Source organism: Anoplolepis gracilipes, chromosome 3, assembly GCF_047496725.1.
Source record: "Anoplolepis gracilipes chromosome 3, ASM4749672v1, whole genome shotgun sequence".
Classification (NCBI taxonomy): domain Eukaryota; kingdom Metazoa; phylum Arthropoda; class Insecta; order Hymenoptera; family Formicidae; genus Anoplolepis; species Anoplolepis gracilipes.
Genome location: NC_132972.1, coordinates 6,565,504 through 6,591,505, shown reverse-complemented (window position 1 = coordinate 6,591,505; position 26,002 = coordinate 6,565,504). Strand labels below are relative to the sequence as shown.

General features: G+C 35.9%; 2 protein-coding genes and 1 long non-coding RNA gene across 7 annotated transcripts in view; all 3 read left to right on the top strand.

The window, feature by feature from the left end:
- Positions 1-8,809, top strand: part of LOC140663978 (uncharacterized) — a 47,845-nt gene extending 39,036 nt beyond the window's left edge. For both annotated transcript variants that reach the window (XR_012046367.1, XR_012046366.1), the window contains exon 3: positions 8,654-8,809. This is a non-coding gene — a long non-coding RNA (uncharacterized lncRNA). The remainder of the gene's footprint in view (positions 1-8,653) is intronic.
- Positions 8,810-9,672: 863 nt separating this feature from the next.
- On the top strand, positions 9,673-16,616 carry LOC140663566 (uncharacterized). The gene is made up of 10 exons (XM_072887808.1): positions 9,673-9,945; positions 10,316-11,093; positions 11,157-11,522; positions 11,907-12,309; positions 12,486-13,222; positions 13,371-13,427; positions 13,540-13,864; positions 14,182-14,446; positions 15,030-15,284; positions 16,140-16,616. Exons 1-8 carry the CDS (start codon positions 9,880-9,882, stop codon positions 14,420-14,422), a joined length of 2,973 nt encoding a protein of 990 aa, XP_072743909.1. The 5' UTR covers positions 9,673-9,879; the 3' UTR covers positions 14,423-14,446; positions 15,030-15,284; positions 16,140-16,616.
- A 2,792-nt stretch (positions 16,617-19,408) lies between these two features.
- Positions 19,409-26,002, top strand: part of So (SIX homeobox 1 protein sine oculis) — a 50,253-nt gene continuing 43,659 nt past the window's right edge. For all 4 annotated transcript variants that reach the window (XR_012046424.1, XR_012046423.1, XM_072889245.1 and 1 more), the window contains exon 1: positions 19,409-22,079. Coding sequence is in view for 2 of the 4 variants with exons in the window: in XM_072889245.1 (XP_072745346.1) it covers positions 21,735-22,079 (345 nt within the window). In the remaining 2 variants the exon portion in view is untranslated. The remainder of the gene's footprint in view (positions 22,080-26,002) is intronic.

The following is a 26,002-nucleotide window of genomic DNA, read 5'->3' as shown; positions in this document are numbered from 1 at the left end:
CTCAATTTACAGTAAAAAGAAAAAAATTGCTTTTGTGGTACTATTAATAGCGAGAGGGGAATAGGAGGGGGAGACTGCAGCCTCGTCCATCGATGCTAATAGATTTTCCCGAGGGTGTGAGAAAATCTGAGGAGGGCCGCATCCGAGCAGGCGCTGGCGCAGAGAGAAAGGGAAAAAAAGTGTTCAAATGAGAGAGAGGAGAGAGAGAGGGGAACCCAGAAAACGAGATAGAGCGAGAGACAGAGACGCGCTGTCTGGCCACTCTATAATTTGTCGGGCTGAGTTACCGCCCTTGTCTTTGCTTAGCGCTGGGCGTTTGTTCGGTTCTCTCTCCGGTGATGCTATCGGTGCATACCTCGCTAGACAGGTGGCCACCCCATGACACCCGCACACACATACGCATATATACGCACTTGACGTGATGCACCAAACGATGCATCAGTGTGCATCGCCAGAATTCGGCGCCCTTCATTCCGCATGCGCGGCGAACGACGAGTGATGCGTAAAGACAGATAAAACTGACTCCTTCCATTTGTCCTGCTGTCATGTATATATTACGTAATGCGTGAATTAAACGTCGCGCACACGGCCGATTACTTGCCTGACGTTTAAGAATATATATAACTTTGTTCACTGTCGAAAATTTTTTAGTGTCGTAATATTTAAATGAGCCGTGTCTAAAATAAGATTCACATTTTTTTTCTTACTTTGATAAAATATTAGAACACCGTAAAGCATCTATAGCATTTCACTCCTCGTGTATAATCCACGCGATTGAAAAAAAAAAAAAAGAATCCGCAATTATGAAATAAAAAGTCGAAATATATTAGTATTATATTGAGAAGAAATATATATATATATATATATATATATATATATATATATATATATATATATATATGTGTGTGTGATGCCAGAGTGATTTTAAGTAATTTACTTATCCTTTTCAAGAGACAATAAAAGGAAGTAATGGCCTGCCATTACTTCCTCTAAGGAATCTTTTATTAAGTTACAGAGGAATTGCTCTCTTGCAAGAGAGTTTCCATTTCAAGTTAGCACGATGCCTGTCGCGTCTGCGTTCGATCGCCAGGCGATAGAGTTAAGATCAAGGGATCCAGCACGACGGTAGTTCGCACCCGTGGAAACCGTCTGTGTGGTCTGCATGGGTTCGTACCATCCGTTTCGAGTCCCTTCCCCCCTCCCCCCTCTCTCTCTCTCTCTCTCTCTCTCTCTCTCTCACCCTCTCTTCCGAGTGCTTCGCCAACGATGACGTTAGTAATACGATATCTGCCCCATCCGCGGCCTCCGCAGACGGCTTCCATACGGATGTTCCAAAGGGAATAGGACCGAAGAGGTGGCGTACCATTATCCGTTTATGGAACCGCGGTGACGCCCAATACCGATAACGGTAATCAGTTTTGCCGTACGCGCGACGAATCGGTGACGATTCGATGCATTCGCGACTGTATAAGAGCGGTATACGGTTGTGTACCAACAACGGAGGGAGCTAATGTTAACCCAGGTTGTTCCTAAACTTGAAAAGTAAAACTAAGGAAACGAACCTTTTCAAATTATTATATTGCAATTTATAAAGCAAGCTTTTCTATTACTGCTTCATTGTGAAATGTATATTGAGACAAATTTTGTTGGAAACCACTTGCGAAAATAATGAGGTAAAACGAATAATAATTTCTTTTCTATTTTATTTTATTCAAAAACTATTTTTTATCAAATTTATGAAATATTAATATGTTGTTGTTTATTGTCGGAGAGTGATTAACAAAATATTTTTAAGTTATTAAAGCTGTCGAAACAATTTAATTTTTTTACTTCAAGTTTCATGGGACCTTTATTTTTTTTCTAAAATGCGAGTGTCGTTATCAGACCATCCAGGGAGATAGAGAATAATCCTTTAATTTTTTTCTTTAATGAAACCATACGTTTTTTTCTTACATAAATTGATTCTCTTCATCATTCCACGTGTAAACGTGAGATTACAGGAAAGTAAATATTTTACAAGTTGTTTCATATTTTATATATCAAGATAAGATATAAGATAACTACTATTAAAGTATTCACACTTTTCCCGATAATCTGATCTTACAAAGTACTTTTACACGTAGGAGAATCAATTTACGTAAAAAAAAAAAAAAAAAATCAGACACGCAGTTTCGTTTTAAAAAATGAGAGAGCCTGCGTTCCCTTGACTTTTTCTCCTCCCCTGCCCCTCTTCGCTCCATCAAGAGTCCAGCAGCAGTACCCTATTTGTCCCTCGATGGACCTCAACGAACTTAACACTAAAGAAAAATGTAGCTATCCTTAATAATTTTTGAGAAAGCAGCTTGTAACGCTTTACACCCTGTATGTCTTTTCGGTAATCCATTATCAATGCACGTGACGCACAAAAAAAGTACACGCTCTCATCCGTCATTGATTGTCACGACGATAAACAGCAGAACGATTGTCTGGAGAAAATATAGATATGTATTCGAGTAGGTTGGCTGGCTGAATTTCAAAGAATGCTCGCGATTCTTGGTAACGTTGAGCAGAAGCCAGGTAAAAGAGAGAGAGGGAGAGAGAGAAAGGGAGAAAGCGGCACGAGAAGGTGGAAGAAGACTTGAAGAGATGGAGGAGGAGGGCAGACGGCAGACAAATGAGTCGGGCCGCGAGACCCTGCGACTCGTTTAATCAAAGTTTGGGATGCGTGCCGCTCGGCTCCGAACTAACTACGTTCGATCATGCTACGAAGCCAAGCCTTACTATATACCCTGCCTCGTGCCAGACACTCGTAGACGTTACCGTGCAAGTCTGCCTGCGACTCCACCTTTGAATTTCCTTGACGGAACCTCGAGCCTGTCGTCTTCTCTCCGCGACGTTGTTGATTTTCATGTTTTTAATCGCAATGGAGTAATTCATTAAAACGCTATAAAATTTTGTCTAATTTTATCTGTACATTTCTGTGGAAAATATTCACGTGACTCTATTCTCCAAGATATATTTTCAGATTTATTTTTATACAATTTTTTTTCATGACTTTACTAAATTATTATCTTGATTATTGTACATTAAAAAAAAGATAAAGCTTGAGTAATCTCCCTCTTAACTATATTTAGAAGTGCTGTTGGATTCAATTAAATTTTACATCGTTATCTCATATATGTGATAAGGATGAAAGATATCAATATCCGATCGCGGGAGGAGGCGCCACCGGAATTCCCCACGCGACGAGTAGAAAAAGGGTACGTAAAGCACGACGTGTATACGACGTTCCTACCGACGATAAACGTTCCGAAGTCCGGGTGATGGGCGAACACGTGGAGAATCGCTACAGCGTGTGTTTCGTGGGGCAAGACATAAAGTAAGTGGATATGGCCCGGTCCCGGTGCGTGCAGGCACCTCGTAGATAAGCAATTACGATGGAATCCGCAGATAAGACGACAAATTCAAATTCCGAGATTCGGGGTCCCGATACGATCGACATGGGGCGTTCTCTCGGTTGCCTCTCTTTCCTTCACCGTCAGATTCCACGGAGGACCCCTCGCGTCCTGCAAATCGCGCAATTTGCTAAACGATAAATCGCCAACGTTCAACTGATGTCGATGTTGATGATATTTCTTTGAGTTGAGAAGAAAATTTGCATATGCTAATCATTAGGAAATTATAAATAGGATGTATAGGATTTAAAAAAAAAAAAAAAAATGCATAAATTTTGAAAGTCAAAGAACTAAATATTCGGATAAATACAATAATTCTCTTAATAGAAAAATTAAATAGAATCAGCGACATTATCATTAATTCAGTTTAAGCAAAAAAGCAAGGCGCAAATTCTACATTATAATATGTATTACTCTACATTTTTATTATTACATAACACTGTAAATCTATATTCTGTTTTTAGTACAATTGTTTTTATCTTGTTATATAAAATTGTTGTCAAGAGGAGAATGTGGGTTAGGTTTAAGCAATTTTCGATTAACTTGGAATGACTTTTATGAAAAGCGAAAAAAGTCACGAAAATGTTGCGATTCGCTTTGGGAGTAGAAAATCCGGGTGGGCTATCTCAATTTGATTTTTCGATCGCGACACGCTCGAAACACGTGACGTCGTTTGTTTTCAGTTAATGTAAACGGTGTTGTTGCCGTGCGAGGCGATTTTAGTAAACCACGCCGGCGCGGCCCGACGACCGACGACGCGACTGCGACGTGTCGTCCGGATGTCAATCACGCACACGCGTTCGCAGCATATCGCGCTGATATGCGTGCTAGTTGATTTCGCATGCACGCTCTCTGCCATCCGAAACTGATAATGGGCGTTGCTCTATAGGTAATGCGATACGTTTGTGCGTCGTGCGCGTATGCACGTATATATGTGTTTTGTTACCGCGCATATTTAGTCATAAGATCAAACTCAAACGACTTTGCCATTATTTTAAACTCCAAACGCGATGTAACATCGCGCGTTTGTCGCGGATTTGAAAGACACAATATACATATGTATGTACACATATATATATATATATATATATATATATATACATATATATATATATATATTACATATATATAATACGCGATATGTACGGGAAACCGGTATTACTGGGACACGGTACGTATAGAAACATTATTTGTTATCTGAAAATAAATTTCTAAATGATACAAAAGTAAATTTCCATTTTCCTTTATTCACTCATTTGAGCATGTGATGACAGAAGGCATGCTACTTTATAAGATAGCTAAGATCAATTTTGTGCTATGACAGTGGAAAATTTTTTCTTTTTTATTTCTTTGCTCGCCGAGATTTTACACAGTAAAAAATTATATTTTGTAAAAGGTTATTCATAATGTTGAATTTATTTTCTTAATTAATAATATACATGTATTTTTAACATATCTTTGAATCTATAAAAATGTGTTAGCACAATTTAAAATAAAAATCTCATGGCAGTACATGAGAGGACTTGTCATAGTGCCAGATTATTTAAATATTTTTTATATCAATAAATGAAAATAAAACAGACTTTTTAGCGGACTCAAATTATATTATATATTGTCATTTTTTTTTATAGATATTTTTAAATATGTTTGCTTTTATTTAAAATAAACTAAATTTTCAATGTATTTTGTTTACAAATTTTCAGTATACATTATAATATTCATAAATTACTTATATATATATATATATATATTGTCCCAGTATATACCGATTCCTCCTATATGATAATGATTAATAAGGATAATAATAATTGAGATGTGATGATAATTACACGTCGAATTTTATATGAACTCTCGACACTTTTACGTGAAATATTATGTAAAAAAAGAATCTCGATACTACCGCTACACGATTATATAAATTTATGATTATATTTTATTCAGTGATCAAGATTATTCCTTTTTTTCGTTTTATTATTTTATTATTTTATATACATTTTATTGTATTTATTATACGTAGTTTTATATACATATATTGAGTATTTTATAATATTTTAACATATAATCTTGTATAATTACCGTTAGAAATATATAATCTTTGCAGTTATAGGTTGACAGCGTCGAATGTGTGCGTAGTATGCATTCGCGGAGGGAAATTAAGATTTAATATGAAACATTATATGAAAAAAATTTTTTATATAAAAAAATGTATCACAATATTATCTATGATTTTATTCAACAATCAAGATTATTCTCGTTATTATTTTACAAGTATTTTATTATATAGTTATTGTAATTTTATATATTTGGAGAGTGTTATAAATTATGAACGTACATTTCTTCATAAAAATTAAAATTACAATTGTCTTTGCGGACATACATTGTTAACGCGTGCGAAATTGGATACAATTTAAAAAGTTCTCTTGAAGGGTTCATTGTAATGTTTCTTCGCGATGAATCCTCGAGGATGGAAAAATCGGAAATCGGAAGTGTATGGCTTCGCCCACGAGTGACAGTAGATTACGCATTATCTTTACCGATCACGATGTATACTTATGTTTAATATCGAGATTTATGAATTATGCAAGCAATAAAAACTCTCTTGAAGCTAAAGATGCCAGAAATAGATCCGCTTTCTTTTCTTCTTTATAATATGTAACTGATTTAACATAACTTTATGTTTATCTCTTTTCAATTTTCTCTGTTAAGGCAATTCAATTTTTTATGTTATTAAGGCACTAGTAAATACTGCGAATTTATAATAATTTTTAAATATATATACACACATATATATATATATATATTTTTTCTTTATTTATTACTTGACTAATCATCGACAGAGAGATCAATTATATTTAATGATATTTCAAGCCAAAATGCATTTTATACAAAATAGCAATTAAATCAGGAGTCAACGATAAAGCACATAATTAATTTAAATAAAATATTCGCGATATTATATAAAAATTAAAAATATCAAATATATTTAAAATATATTTGAAAGATTACAAGTTACGAATAAATAAATTATGATACGATTGGTCGACCGCGTGGGTGGCAAAGGCAGGTGCGCCTGTCCAAAAAGGAGAGTAGCCTCTTCGCATTGGTCCATCCGTGGTTTCCATGGACGCGAATAATCGATCTGTTCGCCGCTGACGTTTGTCTCTTCCACAGAGCATGCTCCAATGAAACTCGGTTTTCCTCAGTCGAGAGACATTGCGTAATCGTGTTACGTAATATATATGCACTTCTAAGATAAGTGTAAAACAAAATAATACTTTAGTAATTAAAAAGATTGACAATGAGTTCTAAACTATCTTGAAATTGGCCCTGAGAGTCAGCGAAATTATAAAACTGAAAATTTCTATCATCAAATAATAAAAAACAAAAGCGTATTTTATAATTGAAAGATATTTTTGAATTCTTTACAACATTTGTGTAATAATTATTTGTAATATTTATAGCGCAATTCAAAATATATATTGACAATTAATATTATTTATAATATTCATTATAATCTCTTTTAATACACACAAATAACAAAATATTCATTTACTGTCTATTATTTACGTTAATTATTAATTTCGTTATTGATATACTTGTCGTTTAATTGCACGAGTGCATATGCTGCTGTGTATACCAGATTACATTATTATTCTTCAACCCTATTTATGTAACGCTTCGGCTTGATATGTTACATTGAAATTTATTCGTAATTTAATTTTGCCTCGTATAAATCCAGCTGTGCGAACAATCGGATGCGCCGACCGATTTTGTTTCGGGCTTGCTGTCAGATCACTCACAGGTAGCCTGACTCCGTATTACGTTACCCGCTCTGCACTCGCTCGATTGCGCTCGTTCGCTCGCGCTGTCGACTGGACACGTCACCTGACTTTAAATTTCTTTCAAATTAATTGAACTCGAGGCGTCCTTTCCTTTTCGCGGAGAAATGCACGCGTCTCGCGCGCGCGCGGAGCTGTCATTAAATAAAATTAATTACAGAATCGATTAAGTTTTTTTCAGACAGAGCGAATAATAAAGAGCATAATTTCTTTTTAGTATATAACTTTCACCGCGAATCATTATAATTTGCTCAATGTTGACGATTTAATGACTATACATTAATTAGTGAGTGATAGATATTGCGCTGCTTATTTTAATTTTACAAATTATAATCTTGAAATCATAATATACCTATATTTGTAATATAATTTTTAAAAAAATATATATATATGTCATGGTGAAAATATTTGAGCGAGCACGGTCGTTTTCTAAAAATTCCGTTTTGATACATAACTTTCTCGTGCAACTTCGTGCTTTCAGCCTAACGTTTTGGCAAACTGCTTCGCCAATTCTACTCATTAACTGTGTTGCGCCGTCTGCAACAAAGTGCGCGCTTAAATTACTCGCAGCGAGTATCAGCCGTCAACGGCGAGAACTTGGCTCGTTAATGCGGTCGGAAACGACGTAGACCAAGTTCCAAGTTCTGCAACACCCTTACACGGATTAAGTAACGCTTCGTGAATGTACGCTTCTAGCTTTGGATGGACGGTATTGTGCAACGTGGTGATTGCGGCGTTCTATACTCTTTATAAATGACAGCGTACACGCGATAATGCGCATGCAATATGATAATTCCATGTTATTTAATACAGTACAGATGGACGAATATAAAATGCAAAAATGAATAATTGCAAATAAATTATACGCAAATAAACATTTGTTCGCCTTCTTTACTCTTTGGAAATTATAGTTGTGTCTTATGGTACTTTAACGAACGCAGATCTCTCTCTCTAAATATTAATAACAGTCATATATGTATATATATATATATATATATATATATTAGGTATATGTTAGAGATAAATAATAGAAATATACATCTCGAAATTTCGATTGTGATCTGTTTTGCAATGTGAAACGCAGTGGAGAAGTATTTTTTTTTTGGTTATAAAAAAGTGAAAAAAATTTATCTGAGAAAAGAATCATTATATACATGTTATATGTATCGAAATTAGACATGAACAGGAGTAGCACATTACAAAGGTCGCTTCCTATTTTTATAAGATCAAAAAAATCGTTTTCCACTCTCAAGAACGCCACATCGGTAAGAGTGATGTTAATTTTACGTTTCATTTTAATAGATATTTATCAAATTTAAATTAAATGTATCAAAAGTACAAATTTTTTCAATCGTCTATTTATCTATTTATCTATCTCAGATTGATGCTCGTGACAATAACGAGACAAAGTTCCGAGATCCGTTTCGCTCAATTTTCGATCAATGGAGAACAGTCAAGAGCGAATATTGTTGGATAGAAGTTTGTGCACCACGGGACTCCTCTCAAAACAGAATCAGAACCAATCAACTGTCACATCTCAATGCCAGGTATAAACGTGAAAACTCATTAATGTAAATCTTGTCCCACCAAGGTAAAAGATCTAATTCTCTATGATCATGAGAATTTTCAAAGTTACAAATTTCTTTGCAAATTATATAGATATTTTGCAATTATAATTTTTCAATATAAATTATAATTTACAATAAAAAAGAGTTATGTAATTTTGCGATAAATTATTGCATTTATAATGAATGGTATTTTATACATATACAGAGTGAATTTTGGAGTTCTGTGCAACAGACCACGTCCGACGATAGCGCGAAAGATGGTGATGGATTCGCAAGGGAGGAACATTCTAGCGAGCATCACGAGGCTTTGAAGTTTGCGTTTCCCAAGAAGGTCAAGGCTCGTGGAAGAAGAAAAGCGAACGCCAGCAAGCGTAGAGTCACGTTCGCTGATCATTAAACTCGTTCGCGCGGCGAGCATTGCATTACATTACAATAAAAACTGCAGCAAATGCAGATATTGTATTACATCCATTCGTCCGATGTCCGATCAGATTTTCCCGCGTAATAAGATTTTTCGATCAAAGGTGCGAGACCGGATAATGCAGTTTCATCGTCAGAAAATTCTGTAACTCTGATATTTGTTAAACGATATCTTCGTGGCCCTGATCATTAAAGAAAAGATACGAAATTATTATCATTATTGTTATTTATTATAAGAAATATATTTTTTATTTACATTATTATATTTGAACGTTATATTTTATTACTTTGTTGACATACAATATTGGCTGCATTCCCTTTGGACGCTCACGTGCTGAAAGCATCATTCTATCTTTGTTGCTCATTATACGTCGAAGAAAAATAGAATGACGCTTTCAGCGCGTGAAAGTCCAAAGGGAACGCAGCCATTATTTGATATCCGCGAATCGATCGATCGTCGATTGTTGGACGCAATATCACTTTTCGAAAGATCTGTTGAAACTTCAGACTATTCTTGACATTTGCAATCAAATTTCCTGATATTTCGATTTCTCAAAATTTCAAGTGAAATTTTATACCATTTTAATTAAATTTATATGAAATTTATATTAAACAAGCATGAATGGATTTAAGATATGGGCATTGCAAGATCTATCACACATGCTGCCTGCTAAATGCCTGCAGGTATCCATCAAGTTTTATCAATCTCGCTACTTAGTAAAAGTTTTGTTTAATTATAGATAATGTATAATAAAATATTAGAAAGAGAGAGAGATAGAAAAAGATGTTTTAATAATATAACATTTGAAAAAATGTTGATATAGTTTGTATTCATTTTTAAAATTTAATTTAATTTAATATTATATCTTTTCACAAATTATATACTACTAAAAATAGTTAATATTATGTGTATAAAAATCTCGTATTTTTTAAATCAACCTACAAATCAAAGATATTCATAGAAAATTAAACAAAGTTAAAAATATATAATTATTTTAAATTATGTAAAAATAATCTTAGATTTAGTAACGCTTTTATTCTCGAAATAAATTAGCATGAAACACACGTATCGGCAAGCATGATTAAACGTCATTGTTGGAGTTTATGCAACTCTTCTCGCAAGGAAAAAAATGCTCATGAAAGCAGGAGAATCAATTTATCAAAACTTTCCAACGGTGTGAAATCCATCTTTACGACGCAAACGACTTCATCTGAAATCCTGACGATAATTCTCAGTACTCGATCGCCTACGCATTTTTTAAATTTCGAAACGTGTACGAAGACGAATCATCCGAAAGCATTGATAGATGTAAACTCAGGTGATGATTACTTTATACTTATACATAGCGATAGAAACGTGGTTACTAATAAAGTCTATGGCGATTGCGCTTCAAAAACAGTTTCCACGCTTCAAGAGCCTGTAATTGATGATACGATCGAGCAAGTACGGACTGATAATTTGTCGACCGTTATTGCTGCGAGAAACGTGGATTCTCTGCCTTTTGTAAAATCGGAATCGAAAACACTGGAGGTCAATCAGCAGCGCTTACGAGATCATTTTAAATTACCAGACGAACAACATTTACAAGAATATGATATATCATCGCAATCTCCGCAATTGCAAGGTTACATGTACAAAGATTTTGTTTCAAATATGACGCATCGACTTCAGCAGCAATCGCAGATTACTCGGTGCATCTTGCATACACTTGCAATCATCTCCAAGCCGTTATCACCTTCATTTGAAATACTTGAGCAGCCGAATATGACGAAGAGATGGCAAGAATGCACAAAAGATACTACGGAACCATCTGCGATATTCGCGAAAATAGGTAAAGACATTTGGCAAATTAAATTGATGTAATGTAAAATATTACATAATTTATATGATATAGATATACCACGGAATATTCCGTTAAAATGGTCTTCCACGAAGCAGCAATGTCCTTGTCGTGAATATTATACATGGAAAATCCCGGGAATCGAAAATGATACAAAATGCAATTTCTTCACTTCTGATACTCGAACAATGCAACAAAGTACATGCCATGGATTATCTCGATTTGATGGGTTAACTTATTTCGGGAGGTTGGGGAATCAAGGGTTTCGAAATCCTTCATCGTGTTCATCTTCTGTACCACGTCGTGATTTCTCTTCGACAAGTTGCATCACGACCCAAAGTCCTGTTGGAAAAATCGAAACTTCAAGAAAAGATTTTTTATCGTTCATTCACTTGAAAAGCACGCAAGAAACACATCCAGGTTTAAAATATTAGATGATAATTGATTGATTTGTAAAACTCATAAGAGTTTTTACAAAAGGCAGAGAATTTTTTATACATATTTATTCAGAAAAATTAAATGTACAAAAAAATTGAATTGAATATATTCCATGTACACATATATATGTATAATATTATATCAAATTAAAAATTATTTAAATTATAAAATTTAATTTGATATAATATATACATATATATGGAATATATTCAATTCAATTTTTTTGTATATTTAATTTTTCTGAATATATATGTATAAAAAATTAAGACAAAGTGATATCTAATGAAAGTAACCATATTATGTATAATACATTTAATCTGTAATTAATGTCAGAGATTTAAACAATCAATGATTTACCGATCGTAGGCTTTGTGTCCCAACTGCAATCATTTTCTTGCGATGCTTCGAAAAAATCCTCCAAAAAGAATGATGGGTTTAAATCACAAAAATTGGAACGCAAAGCCAAGAACGAAGACGAGGAAAAATGCGAAAAAACGCGCTCGCAACAGAAAGACGGTCGGGATAGCTGCGTCTCGTCTGAAAATGAAACGTGTAAAAAGCGACGGAAAAGCGAATCCAAATCATGTGAACGTTACATATGTCCCGAACTGCAAATACGGCGATGCATTTGGGAGCTGGAACCGGAAGAAGCTCAAAAGTGCAGCGCGAAGGAACGAGCCGCGACGAAGGATTACGCGCAATCAAAAGATTCTAGTTGTTCGCAAAAACAGGACCTTGACAAGAGATGTAGAGAAAGTAAAGCGGCATAATTATTCTATCATATCGTTATAATATCGTAGTTTCATTAATATTCAAACTTAATTTTTACGGGCAGACTATGTTAAATTAATATCTCAGATTTGCACAGAGTAATAGATAGAAATTATTGCTTTTATCATTATTCAATTTTAACATGAACGTACATTTATTTACATATTTCTTCAGTTTTCACATTTTTCCCATTTTTTGTTCTCATATTTCGGTTATTATTTTATTTAATTTCTTGTCTAAAATATATTTCCTTAATTCTCCGATATGTCAATCGTCAGGACAACAATCGAAATCGTGTACACAACGCAAAGATAGCGAGGAATCTTCATGTGCGAGCAAGGATTCGTCGAAAAGAAAAAATGATTGTAGCAAATCGAAATCCGATAAGAAATACACAAAGCCCGAGAAAGAATGGTCAAAGTGTACAAGTGGGAATCATCAAAAGCGATCCGAAAACCGGACAAGCAATTCTTCTCGGAGCAGTGATAAAAATAAGATAGATGGAAAACGACGTTACTCGCAACAATCAATTTTCTCCGTTTCGCGAGATCATAGATCTTTCTCCACCTTGATTCCCGATATCGTTCTTGGCACAGACGTGAAAAAAACAACGAAGGCATTTTACTCTAGCTGCGACAAAAACGAAAAGGATCTAAAACGGGAGCTGTCTTGTGAGGAACAAAAGAGAAAGTGCGAGACCATGAAAAAAGATGAAACTAAAAGGAAGTGTGTGAAAGGCCCGGCCAAGTGTTTGTCGAGAAAATCGATCATCGACAAGATGCAAACCTGTGAGTCTACGCAAAAAGATACGCAGAAGGACGAAAAATTACGCGAACCCACGAAAAAATCCTGCAGTCACGCGGAATATTGTTCCAATAGAAAGTTAGGTTCAACAGAACCTATTACAAAAGGTAAGTTTTATATAAAAGTTATATAAAAAAATTTTATGTCATAAATATTCTGTGTAATAAATTTAAATTATATAAATTCTTAATTCTTCCTTTTCTATATTTATACAGATTCTTAATTAATTTTAATCTTTTAAATTTTTCTTTGCAGTCGAAAAGAAGCTGAAAGAAAAATCGGCGAAAGAAGAGCCGTCAACTACCAAGAAAGGTAAAGTCTATGGATTCTTAATTATCTCTTTGTATTATTATAATTTGTACACAAAAGAAACTACATACCACAAATTACTAATTAATTTTAATTTAATTTTTTTACTTTGTAGATAAGAAGCCTATAGAAGAGTCAATAAAAGAACAAATAGATCGCGAATATAAAGAGATAGAAGAATGCAAAAAAATAAAAGAAAAAGAGAAAAAAGAGAAAAAAGAGAAAAAGGATGAGACAACCAAAAAGATTTGTACAGAGTACAAACCAACAGGCTTGGATCGCGTAATTAGTCCATGTAAAGAACAAGAAATGAAAGATACTAGTAAGAAGTTTACAAGTACTCCGAATGAGCCAATTTTTTCTAATTTTATGGACACCCCGTATAAGATGCTGAGTATTCGATCTAGTATCATCAATGACGAGATTCCATTTATTCCCAAGTTAGTATTTTAGATCTCACTTATTCTATATGAGGTTAATTTTAGAAAAAGACAGAAAGACAAAGAAAAAAATTCTTCAATTTATATTACATATATATATATATATATATTAAATATAATTAGAAAATAGTTTTGTATTAAAAGATATATATATATTATATATATCTTTCAATATTTTTTTATTCTAATTTCTGATTTGATATAATTTATAACGTTTAAATTATCCAAAATTATTGCAATTATTCATATTATATTGCAACTATTTGCGATCAATAATCTCTATTATTGCTTATAATAAATTATTTTATACGAGACAGTTACAGGGACATCAAACTGTTGAATGTGATGTTTGATCGATCATTCTCTACCACAAAAGTGAGTTATCAGGATGATTTTGCTATCAAGCAAACTACAGGTCATAGTAAAACGGTTCAGAATTGTTCTGCAAATAATAGCGATTTTATTCACGGGGATGAATTGCCAAATTATATCGAAATAGACAATGACGATGAGGAAGAAGATGAATATGATTGGATCGTTGGTCGACCGACATTCTGAATCGATTGAATCGTAACTTAAAAGGTCAGAATATATATTATATATTAATATTATATATTAATATTACATTAAATATACATAGTAATTACAAATATTAAATTTTATACATATAAAAATTAATACTCAAAACAATAATATAAAAATTTACTATAATACATTTCATAATAATTCATTTGAAATAAATAGCGAATAATTCGATAAAGAATAAAATACCAAGTACGCATACTGCGTAGTCTGAATGAGTATCTATGTCGATGCTTCACTCTCTCTTTCTTTTTTCTTTCTTGTCCCAAAAACTCGAAAACTTTAAAAAATATTTACATTTATTTGCATCAAATATTGCGACTCTCGTAAACGCACGATTCTCTCGTGACGAAAAAATGTAAACACACTTTTTTCATCAATGGATACACAACAGCATTGATAAATAATATACATATTCTCAAGAGTGCAAAAATATTTTGGCAAAAAAAAGTGTGATTTTTCTGGTCGTATGGTAATCAATTATTTTGCGATACGACTTGCTTGAACCATCTTGCCCTAGATGGTAATCGATTATTCCCCGATATTACTTAACCCTGTTTCATAGACGGTAACTTATTGTCAGTTATTCTCCGACTCGGACGAGCATTCAATTATTCACCGAAAGACGGACATGAGCACGTTATGCGAGTAACGCATCTCACGTAGCCTCACCGGGGTGTTTCTCGCGCGCCTGCACGAGATGTCTTTGTAGCACACGACGGAGGCGTGAATGGTACGGTGGGCCAGGAGGCCCAATTACGAGTTTATTCAGTCATCGCCACGGGGCACCGCGGTGCTCGTAGGCACCTACCTGGCGCCTGTTCCCTTTATCTCTAAGGTAAGAGCGAGACAGAAGTGAACATGTGTGTGAGAGAGAGAGGGGTGAGGAGGGAGGGAGAATGTTGAAACGCGGAATGGATGGTAAAGAGAGAGACGTGAGGACGTCTCTGCGGGATTCCTGCCGCCACTTATGGGAATGTGATACGAGCTTTTCGTCGGATGCTCTCTTGCGTTTTCGCATTGTTACGCAACCGTCCTTCTCGCGTCCGCGTCACCCTCGTGCACCCCGACAAAGGGAATCAATGTCAATGCGCGCTGCGCCTTGCCCGCGTACACGACGGGAGAATGCGGAAAGGGAATGCCGAAATAATGATCGCGAGTGTGTAATAAGCGCGCAAATGCGTGTGAATGCAAACCGAATCGGACGTATGTTACATTGGAATGATTGCACGAGAACTTACGTTTCCAGTTGAATTTTTTAAATTTCTACTATGGTAAAATTCGTATCATTGTATTATCATGACGTTAGATTTTCAAAATTGCTATATTTATAATCACACTTTTTCTTTTCAAAACATTATCATTCTTTAATTCCAATTATTTTTTTATTAATTAACTAATCTAATTCTTGAATCTTTGCCTCATGTGTGTCATAAGATATACATATTTGAAATAAGTAAAGTATATAATATTTTTATATTTCTTAATGAAAACTTGATCACATTATGTAAGTTCTGTTTCTGCTCTTACACATATAGATAGACTTTTGCTCTGCTAATGTCATGCAATTAAATTTAAAAAAAATTATATTATATTTTTACTTGTATTTATAAAGATATATACTTTCTTGATTTATAAGTGTCCCGTTTTCGTTTATTTTTTATAAAGTTATTTACATCATGTTCAATCACAGACATGCAAAGTAAACTGACGTAAGTACGTCGGAACGATTATGGATCGAGGCACGAGGGAAGAGGAGGGGTGGGACTTGTCCCATCAGCAAGATCGAGCGGTCGATTTGGTGGCTCTTTAGGGCAAACCGGGAGAAGCCCTTAGACATCACATTATGGTGTCAACGACTTCATCGTGGACCACAAACCGCTGGCATCCGTACATCAAGGATGAATGGCGGCACGCCACGGGTGGCAAGAGAGGTGCGTACAATCCGAATAAAATGTATCAATTCCGTCATCGTGATGCCGGGCTTCCTTTTCTTGAGATTCGATTGTGCGTTTTTCGAAGGAAGGAAGTCTCGCGCAACGGACATCCTTCTATTATTATGTGACGAACAACATGCGATATACATGGTATAAACTCCGTATATAAATATAAGGCAGAATAAATTATATAGAGAGTTATATATAAATTGCACCACGAACGAAGAATGTTGTTAAACTAATCATCAAGTGCATGTACATTTTTTGTCTAGGCAATTATAATTATATCGTTTTAAATCTCGAATTATATAAATGTTTATTAATATCAATATTAACACGTATTATTATATACATTTATTAATATTAATATTATTAATGGGGAAGAACATAGAGATATAAAAATTACTCTTGCGTGCAACAGTCCGTCTAAAGTCGTATATTGCATCCGTCGGCGCTGCACTGCCGTCGGTGCATCGAGATGAATGCAAAATTCTGCATTACTGTATGGTTCCTCCAAGTTGGATCTTCTGCAATAATTTTTGATTGCATCGTTCATTACGTTGAATTAACGCGTTTCGGTAACGTAATGCACGATGCAAACTGCAACGGGAAAGTCATCAAAGACGACGGACAATTGAAAAGAAAAGATTCTTTTCCCAACGTGTTCGCGTTTCGTCCTTTTTCAAGTTCGAATGTCATCGGTAGCAAGGACCGTGGAAAGGGCGGAAGGGTTCCTTAGACACATAGGCCCTCTGTGACAGCCGAAGGACGTCAATCACACGTCAGGCCCTTCTTCGCTGGAAGATTCGTACAAACCAAACGGTATTCTCCTCTCGAGTGCTCAAGATATGGAAAAATGTCACACATGCATTATTTTAGGCTTGTTTTTCTAAAAGGGCCTACGTCTGAAAAAACAAGTGTCGCGACGTTTTCCTGCTACCACGAGTAGCTTTACGATTGTTATGACGCGCGATTTGCCGATATGTAGTTTTAATAGAGAAACTGCAAGTTCTGTTTAAAAATGAGGCCAGATTTGTATTTAAAAAATTTTTTTCTAATTACAAGCTGCATAAAATCTCATTTGAATAATGTTTTATTAATTTTTGCAACACACTTATTTTCATAATTTACTTTTGTATTTAACCTCGCAACCGAAGTATCTTTAGGAAATTCAAGGAGTAATAAAAAATGGTTTTTGTCTTCACTTTCCACCGACTCATCTCATATGCGTTACAAGATAAAATTTTTATTTTGACTTTGAGTCAGAAAAAATAACGTAAAAGATTAAAATATTTTAATGAAAATTTTTATTTTTTGCATTTTATTTTAATTTCAATTTCTCTAGAACTTCTAGAGAAAATGCAAGAATCAACATATATTTATTTATTTATTTTTTTTTTTTTCAAGTTTTCTCCGCGTATAAAGGTAACATTTCATGAGTAATGAACATTTTAATAACTAACTAGCATCATTTGTGTTGGTGATTTGATAGAATTGCAGAACCTCTGAAATAAGTTGTAATAAATAGTTACCTTTTTATCTATATGAAGAAGTCGACAGAAATAATTAAATTTGATTATTATTACTGCTTTTCTGTTCGAGAGAATGAACTTGAAGTAACAAAACCTGCGTCGAGAGTCATTTACTTACTAAAATACTGTTGCTGCTCACTCTTCATGAAATGTTACTTTCAGAGAGATATTGTAAAAAGTCGCGAATATACTCGATGCGCGTCGCGTTGCAGGTTTCGTCGTCACTGTTTTCTTACACGGTTAAATCGGACGAGGTCGGCGATTTCGCTACAGCAAAAGGAGACTGCGGAACGTGTGTTATTCTAGCCCGAATACAACAACGAGTGTACAGTGCCTTAAGTAACGCAAAAACGCAAGCGAGCGGTCTGTCCGTGAAACTTTATCCAACTTCTGTTGTAAGTAGCTTCTAAGCGACGTACCTTTCTTCCGTGGGGGCGTTCATAAACCCCGCTAGTGCTATAAATCGATTTTTCCCCGGGGAGGATAAGCCGTTGCCTTTCTTCCCCTCTCTCTTCGCGCTCCTCCCTCCTCCAACCCTTCCATTTTCTCTCTCATTTTTGCGCGAACACGAATAGATCGACACTATAATAACGAGATCTTTAACGTGCGTCTCTCATTTATTCTTTTATAGCGCTTTTTTTTGTAATTCATTCACATAATGCCATGGCACGAGAGCTCGTTCGACTGTGGCAATGGTAGCACAATAACATCGCAACACTATCTCGCAAACGATTGTTTTAACGCACGTTATTAATTTCATAACTGACATGTTCGCATAAATTTGCCACGGATAATCAAACTTGATTGTCTCTCGCAATATCATAATCTCATAATCTGTTTTCTGTCAATTTCGCGCTCGTCAGATCATAAAAATATATCGTTTAGCATACTTTCATCTACTTTATCTATTATTTAATCTCGCCTGTAATAAATCTTACAACGCAAATATCAAGCTGCGCAAAAATAACGATATATATTTTTTAATTCAATTTTTTCGTTCAGCCGCCGTTGCGTTGATAGCAACACCGGATAACCGATGAAAAACTGTTTCACATATACGTCGCATATGCGTAATTTGGAGATTTATATGCGGATATAACATTTGCCACGGACACCGACATAAAAGTCGCGTCGTCCTGGCTTGCGCGTCATTAAGAGAACAGACATCCAGAGAAGTCGGGAATTTAACGAGCTCCTCGGAAGGATCCGCAGTCTGGATGCAATTCGCTCGCGTGTCTCCTCTCTCTTTCTCTCACCCTCGCTCTCTATCTCTTTCTCTCTACGCATTACAGCACGCTCGCGCCGGATGCTCGTAACGAGGCTCATTTGGTGGCGTGCGCGCGCGACCAATGGCGCGGCGGTATGGTGGCGGTATGGTGCCCAGCATCCAATAGCGCCGCGCGTCATGCAGCTGTCAGCGTGGCCACGCCCATCGACGATCCGCACTGTAACGCGCATGACGCACTCGGCTCATCTCGCCGACACGCCGCATCGCCAGTCCCTTCTGGTGCGCGCGTGAGGAGAGTGTCTCTCTCTCGCGTAGCTGCGAGAGAGAAAGAACGGCCCATTGATCCGCCGCTTCGAGGCTGCTTCTCGTCCAAGTGATCTCGGAACCGCGATCGGAATCGCTTTGAAAGACGATCTGGTGCGCGAGTCGAAGAATCGTTCGACGTTCGGCAAGCTTGAAAGAGAGAGAATCGCGAAGCGACCCGTGAGCCATCGTGTCCCTGTGTTTTTTGTGATAAGTATCTCGATAAAATATATATTTATATATACTTTTCAACTCGCGCGGGCTCTGTATATACGGCGTCTCAATCCAAGTGAGATTCGTGCGAGTGGAATTTTTTGGCACACCCGTTTCTAACGCGAAGAGGCGCGGTCCTGAAAAGACTGCGGTCGAATCTCGTTCGAAAATCAGTCGGAGAAGCTTTTCAGATTCTTTTGCTCGCGTTGAAAGTTTTGTCAGTGCGGTTCTCTCGACAAGGCGTAGAGTACAGAGGGAAAATGTGAGACTTCAGCGACGTTCAGAATCGTCTTATTGAACAAAGAGCGAGAGAGAGAGAGAGAGAGAGAGCGTCATTGTGCGGGTAAAAAATTTAGTTCTACGCATAAGCGGCATAATTCCGTCGAGTGGTATTCGAGAAGGTGGCAATTCGAAGGTGGAGAAGCGGTTTGATGACATTTTCGAGAAGAGGCGTCGATGGGATTCGAGAAGTGCGAGGGGGACGCTCGTTAAGGCGCCTCTAATAATAGCGGCGCGCTCGCGAGTGTACCAAGCGATCTATAAATAGCGGTCTCTGGCCCCGTGGAAACACGAGCCCGTGGATTTCACGGTGCAACCTGTGTGCCGAAAGCGAAAACGGGATAAAGAGCAGGGAATCGGCGAGAGAAGAAACAGCGCGGCTTCGATTGAGTAGATAAGCTATCGAGCGGCCATAAACATACGGATCGCTTTGTGAAACGGAAGAATTCACGAGAACAATGTGATTAATTAACGATTGTGGAGAAAATATTTCGCAGAATGAGATCGCGGATCGACGGAGAAAGGGAATTGATAGAGACAAAGTGAAGTTTATCGGGGTGTGATTTAATTTTTGTGAAATCTTGACCTGTTCGCTGCAAACTATAATATGTCGAGCAATATCTAATCTGCGAACGAAAAATATGTTTGGAAACGATCCACAAAGTTTTACTTATTCCTGATTTCTTAAGTGTAGCTTGTGTTAGATTAGAAATCAGTGAGAAAGAAATAGAGATTTTCGCGACTTTAGATTTCCGTCAATCCAACGCGAATCGACCTGACCGTCGGCTGGAAACTGGAGAATCGCGAGACTGATATCGAGAAGAAATTGTTCTTTAGTAACGTCGAGGAGTCTTTTTCATTTTTTCATTCTGACGTTCTCGGCTCAACTGGCGTGATCTAAAGATATCGTGAAAATTTTTACATCAATCCTCGCGACTCAATCAGGCAAGATTGGCGGAACATCAAAGTGCAACAGACAAATATCGATGTTTTGGAAGGGCATGCGATTATTTCGAAACAACTATCAACAGTTTATTAAATGCGAAAGCTTTACAGTGTTTTCTTTTCTGCTTCGAGTTACACAATACAGTGCGCAGTTTACACAAATTTACATACTTAATGTTTGAAATTTATTTACTAGACATGGTTTAATTATACACAGAGCAATCAGAAAAGAAAAATACATTTCGCTCATGTAAAAACGATAATTAATATTCAACGGATACATTAAATGCTTAGCTGATGATTAGCTCCGACAAACGACATAATAAATGTGTTATTGGACTATCGATATATACTTGATCATTGAGACTTACTTTCGTTAATGCCTTACATGAACTTTCATCGTATATACTCTTCGTCTTCCACCGTTGACGTATCGTTACAAAATTGAAATAACAAGACTCATCCGAACTATAATTGGACTCAGTTATTAAATCTTTTTAATCTTGCAATATTTATATTAAAAAAAAAAAAAAAAATCCCACAGCCAAGAGTTGGCGCATCGGTCATTCTCCGATCGCGCGTCGCGCGATGTCCTCGCTCGGACGTTGCAAGAATTCGCAGTGATTCCGCGGAGGGCGATCGCGTCTACCTTGACGAAACATGAGCGGCGAGTGATAGGAAGAGGCCCCCCTTGGAACGACGGGGACCGTCGGATCGGCACCCCACGTCCGGTTTTTGCAAACGCGAAGAGCGAATAGGACGGACGATCGCACGGGGTCAGCAGGAGCACGGTGGAGAGCGGCGGTGCCACGGTGCGGGGGGTCGTGGTGGACCCCGGCGATGACACAGCCATGATGGCCTACGGTGGCACCGCTGGTAACGGGGGAGCGATGGGCCCGTCGGCCGCTGGCGGCGGCGGCGGCGGCGGCGGTGGCGGTGGCGGTGGCGGTGGCGGTGGCGGTGGCACGGAGATCCTGAGTACCGCCGCCGGCGACTACAGCCCCCAGAGCACGCCCACACCTTTGACAGGACATTCGACGACGAGCGGCACGGTGGAGAACGCTTACACGCCCGGTACGACCGGGGCGGCCAGCTACAGCCCGCAGGACAGCCCGGCGAGCTCCGCCGGGGGCAGCGGTAACGGCCAGCTGCCGAGTTTCGGCTTCACGCAGGATCAGGTCGCGTGTGTTTGCGAGGTAAGTCGTGTGTCGGTCGTGCTGTCGGTTTTTCCTTCAAGTCTCTCTACTAAGTCACTTCACGGAAACGCGATATCATGAATAGTACAGTCTCTCTAGAAGGAGAAATTTTTTATGAAACAAGGGTGATTTTGATTTAAAAATAATTAAATTATTTCTGTTATTTATATCGCGTTATTTAAATTCCATTTATTATCTCGTGACTTATTAGAGGGTCTCTAGTTGCTTGACACGCGCCTGTTGCCATCAGCCGCTCGTTGCTACATGTCATGTTTAGAAAATGCGATCCACTAATTTTGATTAAAATCCGGTTCAAAGTATAAACATTTCTCGTGATAGCGTTACGATCACGGTAAACGCTACATATGAATTTGATAAATATTTATATCAGACTCCAGATATAATATTAATGTAATATATAAAAATAAATGTTTATATAAAATATAACGTATGATGATTCGTAATTGAGTTAAATACAAGTATTTTGTTCAAGCTGCAAAAAAGACAGCATTGCTCTTATAATTTTATTGCATTACATGAACAGAAATGTAAGAAATATACTAAAAGGACTGTGTTAATTGAAAATATTTATATTCGCGACGTATAGTTGATGAGCGGCTGATGTCGAGTTTGAATAGCAATCGCTGCACTTTTTTCGGCGAAATAACGCGCTCGATTTGTAGCTTTCGTCAAATTTAAGAGTAGAGTTATATAATTTTATGATTATGACGAAACACGAAATGAATATTGCAGAAACTTTATTTCAACGTTGCAAGGTGTTTATTTAATACTGTACATTTAAATCATGCATCTCTTCGAGCATAAGTTTCGTCTCTTTTCTAAATCTACATAATATTCTATTATTACTATTTTTTTTTTTATATTTTTTTATTTCCTTGTTTTTTTTTTGCGTGACTTTTGTGCATACAATATCATGTTTGAATGGAGATGTTTCATAAAAAATTAAATAAAATTATATATAAAATACATGGGAATGTCAGTATCATCGCGTTAACTGCCATTTAAAAATTTGGAAACGACAAAGATTTGTTGTCGTTGCGATGATGAAATTGTCGTCGCGACAATGCGGTCGTTATATCGCCGACAATGTGCAGCGTTTATGTGCCAAGATTTGCTTGCATGTGGCACGCTTAATGGAATCTGCACGATTTTACTGTAATCGTAAATTGTTTTGCGCGCGACGTTTACGTCCCCCATATCGAACGTCCCACGTGTTAATTCATTCTGTTCGAAAGAAAGAGAGAGAGATAGAAAGAAAGAAAGAAAGAAAGAAAGAAAGAAAGAGATGATTTTCACTTTCCGCATGCTCTTGGCAAAATTCTCATTAATTATTCATTGCACATTCTTCAAATTGCATTCATTGTCTAAAATGCAACTTTGAATTATTCATTTGCAAAGATCATCGCTATTACGTATATAAGATAAGAAAAAACACTTGAATAAAAATGTCTCTTACGCGAATTTAATAAATATTTAACATTAAAATCGTTTGTGTTACTTGCACTGAAAAATATAATCAGAATTTTTTAACACACTGTTGTATTTTATTTTATTAGTTATATTGTATAGACATTAGCGAAAGAAATTTATTGTAATATTAATTTTTAATCAAACGAAAAATGTATCTCGAGTTTCAAAACGTCCCTTAGAAATGTCTTTTTGGTTATTCGCTCGATTTATCTAGTTTATTTGGACTTTTTATATCATGAAAATACATGTTATAGACATTATTTTTTGAATCAGACACGAGAAGGTGAAAGTGCTTTATTCGTGAACGATTGCAACGTGATGATTTTCGCAAATGGTCCAACGAATGTGATCATTATAAGATAATAATCGACTGTGCGTGAAGAAAGATAACTTTGTCAAACGCGGAAGTAATCGATCGCACAAGGCGTTTTTGCACGTGCATACTACCCCTCTGTATGTGTGTGCGTGTGCTAGCGCTATAATTAATATAATTATGCGGCTAGACTTTAACTCCTTGCCCACGTCGCACAGAAGGATAATGATGTAGAAATTTTGCGAATGAATTTTAGAAAGATCGAAGATTTTTTTTGCTTAGCATAAGACGCGACCTGCGAAATTGGGTCGCTATCGCGTATTGATCTGTTCAAAAATATAGTGATTGTTGCCATATTTTCTGTGACACGTGGGCGCTAGTTGTCTTGTATCATTCGAGGTATTATCCATCGATAGATCCGTTTTCGAAGCATAAAGGAAATCGTTTCACCGAATGTCGACCGATCCGACTCGCTCGATCTGGAATAAGATCAATATATTTGAGAAAAAGAGAAATGGTAGAACTGAATAATTTTCTCCTGATTCCGGTTACATTATTCTAGAATATTGATTTTATTAAATCTCACTTTAGTAGCATTAGTTCAATATATTTAATTTAAATCGGGTTCTTTAACTTATGTCTCATTTTTTTTAATTATAACTTTTTAAACGTCTGCGTTTGCATCCATCGAGTATCTGTATAAATTATTAATTACATATCATACACACACATATTCAAGCATAAAAATTATATCCGAGATTTAACGAAAAGATTGAAGATATAATGATGTTTTCATCGGAAAAATTTCTGGTTTTAATGTTTTTTTTTTTTTTTTTTTTGAACGTTTATTTTTCAATATAAATCACGCATATCATATCGAAAATTATTCAATTCTAAAAGAAAGTGAAATGAAATTGCACGATTTCTGATCACGATAGCTGCATTAGTTTGCAGTTAGCCCAATCTCAAGATCTATGTCGTACATTTCTCTTTGCTCTCGGTGTCATTTCTCATTATGCCACACGGCTAAGATTAATCGGCCGTACCGCGAAAATTTCGGCGACATCCGGCGACGACGGCGAGCAGACAAAGATGACAGGTGTACAGAGCTCATATTGCCAATTAAACGGTGATTAAGAATCTATCCGCGTACGTTCGGCGATGTCTTAATACCGTGTCAGTACTTTCGCAGCAATTAATTTTGCGCGCTAGAGAGAAACTTATATTATTTCTGACAGTCGGTTAATTGTAAAGTAATTTCACGCGTCTTACATTGTTTGCATGAATTTTTTAGGAAATAGAAAAACGATGAAATAAAAGAAAACAGAGACACAAAATTTGAGGTACCGTACTATGCGAGAAATTAAATTTCTTCGAGTAAAAAAATATAAAAGATTTATATATAAAAATTCAATTACGTAATATTATTGAAATATAAAAGAACGCAATATATGTGATAAATTATATAATCTGTATTTGTAAACAGATGATACAAATGAATGACGCAAAAGTTTACCAGCATAGAATTTTTTTTATTGCATATATAAAGTTTATATTGTATTATTTTTTATATTGTAATATGTATTAATTTTATACGATAGTATCACGTTTTTGGAAATAAATTATATGTAAATTAAAGAAACGTAAAACTGTGATATCTAGACTGGTAATATATACGCATGCCATCGAATATAAATGTCACTGGGCCGATGTATACAGATAAATAAATTATCGACAAATAAATAAATAATTTTTCAAGAAAAATTGATGATTATGTCATCAAAAAAATAACACAACATGTGTTGATGAAATAAACTGAATATACGACGAAATATCAATGTATCCGTTTAAAATCATATTATGTGAACATTTAAAAATTCATTAAAGATAGTTTCGAGAAATTATATATTATTATGAATAATAAACGTGTCAAAAATATAGACAGAATTAAAATTTCAAAATATAATATAGCGTTTTACCTATACTAGTAATCAAGTTCTACTAACTTGCAATTTTTTTAAAATTAATTAAAAATGTAACAAGTTTATAGATTTTTATTCGACCGAATTTCAATATTAACAGTAAGATCTTTTTGATTCTGTGGCTTTGAATTATGATT